Source organism: Helianthus annuus, chromosome 8 (genome assembly GCF_002127325.2).
Source record: "Helianthus annuus cultivar XRQ/B chromosome 8, HanXRQr2.0-SUNRISE, whole genome shotgun sequence".
NCBI lineage: Eukaryota > Viridiplantae > Streptophyta > Magnoliopsida > Asterales > Asteraceae > Helianthus > Helianthus annuus.
In genome coordinates this window covers 150,178,969-150,188,822 of record NC_035440.2, presented here as the reverse complement: position 1 = coordinate 150,188,822, position 9,854 = coordinate 150,178,969, and the positions used below count along the sequence as shown (strand labels likewise).

Below are 9,854 nucleotides of genomic sequence, written 5' to 3'. Positions count from 1 at the left end.
TCAAGTAAGACTCCATATCGGTTTTCTAACTCTTCCAAAGTTTCATTCTGCAAGCATGCAAAATATTTAAACCTTTTAACCCATCCATCCTTTTTCACATTTTTATAACTCTCATCAATAAATCCTCGATGACAATCATTAAATTTCTCAAAATAATAATTTTCTTCTTCATCAAACATCTTGTCCATCAATTAAAAATCCCGACAAGTCTTTGTTGTTCACAAAAGCGAAATAGTGACGATCAAATGAGTGAATCTAATCAGGTTCACAAAAGCGAATCTAGTCAAATCCACAAAAGCGAACCAACTAGTGTTCAAATAAGCGAACCAGCTAGGAGCGAACCAGAAACAATCCTCAAGAGCGAACCTGTCAACAACCCTAAGAGCGAACCAGAAACAAACACTAGAAGCGAACCAGTAAACAACCTCAAAAACAAACCAGATTATAATCCAATGAGCGAACCAGTTCAGCAACCCAAAGAGCGAACCAGAAAGATGTACCCTCAAGCGAACCTGAAGAGTGAACCTTAGTGCAATTTGGAGCGGACCTATACTCAATACGTATCTAAAAGCGGATCTGTTGAGCGAACCTAGGTGCAATTTGGAGCGAATCTACTACGATGTGTCTGAATAAGCGAACCTATCCACTGTCCGAATAAGCGGACCTAAGTTCGAAGCAGTTTTGACCCATTTTTAGTCCGTAATTTGGTCCGAAACTTTCAAGGGTTTGTCTATGTTCAATAATACACAATCTGTGAAATTTTGGTTCAATTTTGACCGTTAAAACTCCCTGAACTGATAAAAGAAGGTGTAGATATCAGAATTTTTGAGCGAAAACGAGCTAAACGGTAAGAACTCTTCCTCCTGAGCTCTGATACCACATGTAGGATCGTTAGACGACCTGACGAGTCGATCAGAAGAGTGTTTAGACTAAATCAGAGGCGGAATTCATTGATTTAGTCTTTGTTCAGCTTGATTTCACTACTTAACGTCTCCTTTATTGATTATCTGACAAATATACAAGTTCCGGAGACAAACAGGCAGGGCTTCGCCGTTTCACACACACCACTGTTCTACTAGATCCGCTCAAATGACATACCTATATATAAGAGTCATGGGTTCGCTTATATGGACATGTCAATATAAGCGAACCTCATATGATCAAATAAGCGAACCTTCAAGCTTATGATCATATGAGCGAACCTACATATATGACACATAAGCGGACCTATCAAATACATATGTTCTCGATTTCCGTTCACTATACAATCAGCCCTAACCTAAGACTCGAACGAAGATGTAGTCGACAGACAACTGCACCAACACACACCATTGTTCTTCATTGTAAGTATATGATGGATAAGGGTCGTAATTTTGTTCTTCATAGTACTCATATGAGGTGGGTTGTTCACGCCATGGTTCCTCATAATAAGTGTATGAAGGTGGTGGCTCATATCTTGAATCTTCAAAGTATGAGTATGAAGGCTCATACCTTGGTTCATCAAAATATGAGTATGAGGGAGAAGGTTCATACCTTTGGTCTTCATAGGATGTGTATGAAGTCGATGGCTCATACCAGGGCTCCTCATAATGGTTGTATGAAGTGGATGGTTGAAACAAGTTACAATATTGTACCGAGTGCGGGTTTCCACAATTAGTGCAATAGTCTCTCATATAATCATCCTCCTCATAGGTGTAGTTGTAACCTCCTGAGTATTGATCCATAAGAATCACTCAGCAGACCACAACTGAGTCTCGGGACCAGAAAACAAAAACAAAGACGGAAACAGAAGGCTGGACACGGCCCCGTGTTGGGTGAACACGGCCCCGTGTTCAGGATCTATATCTGGGCGTTTTAATTAAAGTTACTGGTCTCGTTGAGCACGGGGGCGTGTTCAGTGAGCACGGCCCCGTGTTCAGACTCTGTATCTGGGTATCTAACTAAAAATATGCAGCACGGGGGCGTGTTCAGTGAGCACGGCCTCGTGTTCAGGCTACTGTAAATGCAAACTAAACTAAAATGCAGAAAAATGTGCGCGCGTTTTAAAAAGGTTTTGAAAAACTGATTAGGCCGTCGATTTTAAGCTTTCTTAAAATCCTTGTGTCCCCGGCAACGGCGCCAAAAACTTGATGTGCGTTAGGTGTAATATATTTTAGATGTATATTTTAAGCCATTTTTACACTTTTAGCCAAGTTTTAAATTTATAAAACACGATATTTACTAACACTAAACACACATATGGGTAAGTGCACCCATCGTGGACGTAGTATAGTGTTGGTAAGATACCGAGGTCGTCCAAGGACACAAGAGCTTTTAGTACCGGTTTATCCTCAACGTCTAACCAAATCAAAATGTTAGAAAAGATTTTTAAACTAAGAAAATAAAAACTAACTAAATGCTGAAAAATAAAATAAAAAAAATAAAAACAGATAGACAAGATGAGTCACTTGGATCCGACTCGTGTATTAGTATAACCTTTGATTATTTTCGCACTTTTGCACTTGTTTAAGAGATTATCTTAGTTATTGTAGTAGGCCCCTCTTTTGAAGGCGACGTTACCCTCAACCCAGTAGTTTGAGTCAGCAAGGACACAATCCTAAAGGGTCGGATTATTGAAAGATAATGAATTAAGTTATTAATGCAAATTATGGTAGGCCCCTCTTTTGGAGGTGACGTTACCCTCGACTAAGTAGTCTGAGTCAGCAGGGATACAATCCTAAATAGCCAGGTTATAGTATTAATAGTAGTTAACTTATGAGGGGGTCAAAGAGTTTGGATCCCCGCCATCCAATACCTATGGGTATTGAAGGAGATCCTACTAAATTTGACCCAGGTCCCTTGCAGGACCTCTAAACGCTGAACAAGGGCAAGACCCTTACCAAACCGTTCCCTTAACCCCCGACCAGGTAGCCAACATACCTCCATATAGACCGTGGAGATATGAATGGTGAAAATCTTTTATTTTATATAGACAGTAAAATAATGCCAAGACACCACAGACAAACGATAAGTAAAGATCACCTTCAACATAAGCAACTAGTTATTAAAGTCATTAATACAAAACCAAAAAAAAAGTGCAAAAGATTAAAAATAAAAAGTATTATACTAAACACTTGTCTTCACCAAGTGATGTAAGAGACTTAGGCAAACATGGCCTTGATTGTCAAGAACTCTTACGATCAATCTTGGATCCCGAGACGACTCACACACTCTATGATGGACAATGGATGATGGTTGTGGATGATGGTGTTATGGTGGTGGTGGGTGGTGGATGAACTGTGAGAGATGTGGTGTGCCAAGGGATGAGTTGCAATGAAACCAAGCACTCCTATTTATAGGCCGAACAGAAGGCTGGGCACGGCCCCGTGTCCGCTGGACACGGCCCCGTGCCTGTCTGACACTCTCTCTCTTCATCAATTGTAATTCGCAATTACAATTAATGCGCCTGCTGTACTTTCGCCACGCCCCCGTGTTCACTGGGCACGACCCCGTGGTGGGCAATAGAAGCTTCTATAGGTTTGTCTTTTCTGCTGCTTCTTGGGCACGGCCCAGTGCTGGCTGAGCACGGGGCGTGTTCAGTCTTCTGCCTTCTCTATTTTGCTTGGGAGGATGCTGTTGAGGGGTCGGGTAATCCACTTATGTTCCTTTTCTTGTATTTATGTTAGATTTAGCTGTCTTTTTGCTTCTTTTGTGAATTTGAGCTCATTTAATCCTGAAAATACAAAAGGAAGACAAAAACACTCTTTTTCCAACATTAGTACTTAAAAAGGGTTAGTTTTATGCCTCATTTGATGTAATTTATATGTTGTATTTTACACACATCAACGTCTTATAGATAATAAACTAAAATTAAAATTAGAGTTAATTACATAGTTAGTCCTTGTGGTTTACATAAAATAACATACTTAGGTACTAATAGTTTAACATCACCTTTTAGGGTATTAACTTTTCATTTTGTAACGTTTGGAGGTATTAAATTCTAGGGTATTAACATAGTTAGTCCTTGTGGTTTGCACAAAATAACATACTTAGGTACTAATAGAATGTGATTTTAAACCTAAAAATAACGTTAATACCTCCAAATGTTACAAAATGAAAACTTAATACCCTAGAACGTGATTTTAAACTATTAGTACCTAAGTATGTTACTTTGTGCAAACTACAGGGACTAACTATGTAATTAACTCTTAAAATTATATACCACATGCTAATAGATAAACTAAAATTTATTTTCATTAATAAATGAGTCGTAAAGCTATTTAAAGTTTTTGTGATTGTTTTATTTTAGTCACAAAAGATAAGAAAGAAAAAAAACCCTAATGCTCTCTCTCTAGCGTCGGCGATTTCAAACTCCTGAAACCCTAAATGTCATCGTATCTCTTCCGATTAACAGGTTGGTAATCGGCTTTCTTGCCCTAGTACTGATTCTGTTCATTGCAAGGTTCGTATGTAATTAGGGTTTGTTTTAAAGAATTATCGCCGCCCTCATCTTTCTGTGGTTCGTTCGGATCTGATAGTTATCACTATCTGATTTGCAAGATTCATGGGATAGGGCATTGCTAGATTAGGGTTTTACTTTCGGTTTGTTCGTTGTTTTTTTGGTGCTCGGGTTTCTGGTTGCTTCGGCTGTCTTTCGTATTATTGGAGAGAGTTGTTTTTGATTCGTATGGATGATCATAAGACACATGAGGTCTTTCAACATTATGACGGTAGCAAATCTTCGTTCTCGTTTGAAGGCTGGGCCAATCGAGTTATGGATGTTGAAGGTAACACATGGCTTCCTCGACGGGGTACAAATCAGGTTCCATCTGAACCTCGTAAGATTAATTTAATCGATGAACTGTCAAAGGTTATTGTTCCAATCTCTGTGGAGAAGTTGCGATCAGATTCGGAAAGTGCAGGGATTGTTCATACTACCATGGGGTATGCGCCATCTTCAGAACATAGTGGAACATCTTGTGCGGCTGATAAAGGGAAACCATCAGGTTCGGGTTCTGTGGAACGATTATCTTTTGCTAATGTAGTAAAGGATAAAAAAGAGACTGTGAAGGTGAATTTCAGGGTGATGGAATCGAGTGAGGAAGTTGATGGAGCTGATGTAGTGATTCCATTGTCTTCAGTTAAACAAGTTACTGACAGGTATGCGAATACTTTGTACGGGTACTTTTTGGGTAAACGACTGGCATTTCCTGTGGTGGATTTTTATGCAAAGAACAATTGGGTAAAATATGGGCTGTCAAGACTTATGATGAATGCACACGGGTTCTTTTTCTTTAAGTTCAAAACTAAAGAAGGGATGGACCAAATGTTAGAGGATGGACCGTGGATGATAAGAAATGTTCGAATAATTTTGAAACAGTGGTCTGCCTCTACCAAGTTGGAAAAAGAGGATCTGAAATCTATTCCAGTTTGGGTCAAGATGCATGATGTGCCTTTAGCGGCATTTACTGAGGATGGGCTTAGTCTACTTGCATCGAAGATTGGGGTGCCTAAAATGTTGGACTCGTATACTGCCACAATGTGTACGGAATCTTGGGGAAGAAGCAGCTATGCTAGGGCACTTATTGAGGTACAGGCAGGGGCTGATTTAAAGAAGAGTGTTACTGTTGCAATCCCATCTTTGGATGGTAATGGCCATTCAATGGCGGAGGTTAAGATTGAATATGATTGGGAGCCTTTAAGGTGCTCATCGTGCTGTGTTTTCGGTCATGAAGACAGCTCGTGTCCTAAGAACCCTCAGGTAAGTTCGATTGGGGATACTGAGAAGAGGAATAATGATGAATTTCAGGTCGTGGGTGCCAAAAAGAAGAAAGCTAATAATCAAGGGCTTCATATGAAAAATCAAAAGCCTAAGTTAGTCTATCGTCCAGTTGTCAAACCTAAACCGAAATCGTCTTTGAAAATCCGAATTTTAATCAGGTTTCAACGTCGAACCCTTTTGATAGTCTTAAAGACGACGATGGTAATCAAGAAGGTACCACTGTGGGTCGAGTGGAGAAGAAGGAGTGACAGTCGAGTGACAGGCAGGAATCGGATGAGGAAGAAATGAAACTAGTGAATTTATGACATCGGGTACTCATTATTTTTCTTCAAAAGCAGGGGCAAGCACCTCTTCTACCAAATTCTCTAATGGATAGGCTATTTCATGTTCGTTTGAAGGGGTTGCTGCTTTGTGGCAACTTTATCTTTGATGATGGTGGTTGAGATTTTGTCTTGTGGTTTGCGTTGGTTTGTCTACTAGAATCTTTTCATGATGTATAGTAGGCTAGGTTATGGGGTGTCATTGGTCTTTTGTTTTTTGTTTGATATACATATATGGGGCATGTCCTGTATATGAACTAGTGTGGAACACATCCTCACTACTTGTACTTAATTGCGGTTGCATTTTAATAGAATCACCGGGGTAACCCTTTACCCAAAAAAAAAGATAAGAAAGAAAAAAAATGTAAGTTTAGTACAATTTATAACGAGTCCTAAGGAATTAAATAAATAATACATTAAAATTAAAATTAAGTGTTGGTCACAAATTGATGAAAAAAATTATATTCTATTACAAACTCGATTTTATTTCGTTCCTGATTTTGTGAAAGAAAAGATAAGTAAATATTATATCAAACGCTCACAGTCAGTGGCGAAGCTTGACCCGAATGACCGGGGGTCGAAAACGTATATACCAAAAAATTTCTATGGAACCTGGGGGTTGAAAACGTATATACCCAAAAATTTCTATACGAAAACTACATATATAACACTACTAAGCGAAAAGTTCGGGGGGTCGGGTGCCCCTCCTGCCCCTTCTATACTTCGCCAATGCTCACAATCATGATTCACTAATGAAATTATACCTTATAAATTATTCTATATCTATACTACCATATAATAAAAGAAATCAAATGGTGGACGTATGACACTTTTTATGAATTTCCCGTCTAAAACGTATTTGTCCCAACTTAATTGTTCAAATTCGAATAATTATGATAAGTATCAATTTCAATTTACATAAGTAATTAAAATTATATAACATATGTTAGAAATAATTTTTTTTTATTAATTTTATATATTAGATAATATTGAAAGTTATATACAATTTGATTAATGAATTAAGTAATAAAATCGACAAAATATTTTTTAATTAATGAAAGGAAAAATAAATAATATATTAATAGAAATTTTGGTTTTCGTGATTGATAGTTTGGTTTATTTAAAAAATTAGTATATGAAATTACATTTATTCAACCCGTGTATTACACGGGGTTCTAACCTAGTAAACAAATAAACCAAACTTCTCTAAACTCAATAATGTTTTAAAATTTAAACACAAAGGCCCCCAAATTCTTAGTGATTTCTGGGGACGAGCCCAGTGGAATGATATATCTTAAAGCCAATTCACAAAGTTGGGTTATTACTAAGGTTTCAGAGTATGCAAACAAGTTTAATATATCTGCAGATAAGCTAGCACATTTGAACTGTTCTATGATGATAAAAAGATTATAAATCTTCCAGAATTCATCAGTATGTACTAGAAATGTCTAAAGTTGAAGCATAACATCCTGCTTCCTTACTCTGGGAGATTATCCGAATCGTATGCATACTCATCTTCTACGTCTCCGATGTCTTGTTGCTGCTGTTCAACACCAGAAAATGGCAAGTCCATAAGAAATATGTTACGTCAATACAAAGATAAAGAAGAAGGTAATTTTGACCCATGTCTTGTCTAAAAAAATAAACTACATTTTGACCGACCCGCCCATTTTGACACCACTAAAAACAATCATAGCAAACCTGTGTAAGGATTGCGGTTAAGAGATCATTTACCCCTTGGACAATAGGACCTTCCCCCGCCGAGAAAGTTACCTGATTACCCAAAGCATAGTTATTCAATCCATGGTGAGACGAGTCTTGTAAACCCCAAGAAGCATGTGTTCTGTTTTGATTCACAAGATCATAACCTGAAACAAACCCTTGTGTGGCTTCTATGTGTTGGAGGGTTCTATGACTCCCCGGAATATCCAATAGAGATGAGGGTAAAACAGGCTGTCGTCTCAAGGCATCATGCATAGGAATCAGAGGTTGGCTATTATGCATGCCCGTGAAAGAAGGCATACCATGAAGAAAGGACCCATGTTGGTCAACTAGTGAGTTTCCTGGCCTGCCAAGAGCCCCCGCGGCAGCTTGGACTTGACCAACGGCTGCTATAGAATCAAGATCAAACTCATAGCCTGCATCTTGCTTCATTTTCATCCCATCCAATTGCTCCGCCTTAAGTTTTCTAAGATAAAGCCGAAATTTCTGCACACAACTCAAGCTGTTAGCATTTTCTATAGGAAGCAAAGAACATCAAGGTCAAACTGGAAAAGGCCATGTAACACTTTTTGCTTTGAATTTTATATATGATTAAACATGTTTTACAAAGACTATTCTTGGACTATCAACATAATAATTTTGTGAAGAAGACGATTTAAATAAAAACACTTTTGGTGGCTTTGGACGACCAACCCATAAGTTTACCTGAAGATGGCTTGCAACATTTTCTCGTGTTATTCCCGGAACATTCATGAGGTCCAAAATTTTCTTCGGGACAGCCTCTATATATTCAGAAACGTTAAAGTTATGAATACAAATAGAATTCTTTCTGATTGTGATAAATAACAAAGAAAAACTCATACTGTCGAATCCAAGTTGAATAACGGCTGCAAGAAACTGTTGATGAAGTTGTTGGGTCCAAGTAACACGAGGCTTCTTCACAGAGGAAGAATCCTCTTCCTCCTCGTCGTGTCTCCTTCTCTTGGCGGAAGCGGAGTATTTGGGTTGTTTCTCACCATCATCGGAGGAGGGTTGTAGATGCTTCTTTTTTCTAACCACATGCTGCCAGATGTTACGTAATGCCTCTATACGCACAGGTTTTATTAGATAATCACAGGCCCCGTGAGTAACCCCCTTCATAACTACATCCTTGCTGTCATCAGCGGACATCACTGGTTGCCAATGAATGAAGTTAACAAGTGGATGATGAAGTTAAGTAGAATATGAAAAAGTGTAATGAAAGAGCAGCAATTGAGTTACTTATAACAGGAAGGTCCATTTCAAGGCCAACGTTCACAAGGAGTTTGAATCCGTCCATGTCTGGCATGTGAACATCACTAATAACCACATCAAACCCACTTTTATTTTCCCTCAGTAAGGATAATGCCGCCTCTCCTCTATCGCATTTGGTCACTGCAAATAATCAAACCTCTGCTGTTTATGAATGAATGAATCGATATAACCTTTTCTTTTTGAACTTCCCATATAAGAATAGATGATTCCCAATTCAAAAACAAAAAACAAACTTCACAAACAAAACAGTTGGTGTGTGCAATAAAAATACCTTCATAATTGCACTTTCTTAAGGTGGTCGCTAGGACCATGAGACATGTTCGATCATCATCAACAACGAGCACCCGCAAACCAGCGGGAAACTTTCTAGAAGCAGGCATCATGGCTTGCAACTCATCTATGAATCCATCAATTTCAAAGATATACTTTTCACGGAGATTTATATTTAGACATCATTCTCTATAAAGGTTCAATTTTAATGCAATTGATTTTGTTTCCAAATTTACATTTAAAAATAATATTGAAATTGACCCACTTTTAATTTGTATTTGAAAAGTTGAATAATATAGAAACGAATTCGAATTTGAAAAAAAAAAAATTGAATTCGATAATATTTATATAATATGAGAATCTATCTCTTATACTAAAGTAAAATAATGTTGACTATTTGACCTTGATGTGACAATACTCTTTGGCCAGAGAATTAGGTTTTTGAGCGGGACTGGCATTTCTCTTTCTTTTTAATTCACGCGGCTTCT

The 9,854-nt window shown here is 38.0% G+C and overlaps 1 protein-coding gene across 1 annotated transcript; it reads right to left on the bottom strand.

Moving 5' to 3' along the window:
- Positions 1 to 7,332: 7,332 nt before the first annotated feature.
- Positions 7,333 to 9,508, bottom strand: LOC110922509 (two-component response regulator ARR2). The gene is made up of 5 exons (XM_022166798.1): positions 9,368 to 9,508; positions 9,064 to 9,216; positions 8,667 to 8,975; positions 8,509 to 8,585; positions 7,333 to 8,289 (listed from the first exon to the last, which is right to left on the bottom strand). The coding sequence occupies exons 1-5, from the start codon at positions 9,477 to 9,479 to the stop codon at positions 7,762 to 7,764; spliced, it is 1,179 nt and encodes a 392-aa protein (XP_022022490.1). The 5' UTR covers positions 9,480 to 9,508; the 3' UTR covers positions 7,333 to 7,761.
- Between the last annotated feature and the right edge of the window lie 346 nt (positions 9,509 to 9,854).

Coding starts and splice junctions, on each gene's coding strand:
- LOC110922509 (XM_022166798.1), bottom strand. CDS start 9,479: ATGATGCCTGCTTCTAGAAAGTTTCCCGCTGGTTTGCGGGTGCTCGTT. Junction 9,217..9,367: donor AAGAAAGTGCAATTATGAAG/GTATTTTTATTG, acceptor GATTATTTGCAG/TGACCAAATGCGATAGAGGA. Junction 8,976..9,063: donor AATGGACCTTCCTGTTATAA/GTAACTCAATTG, acceptor ATTGGCAACCAG/TGATGTCCGCTGATGACAGC.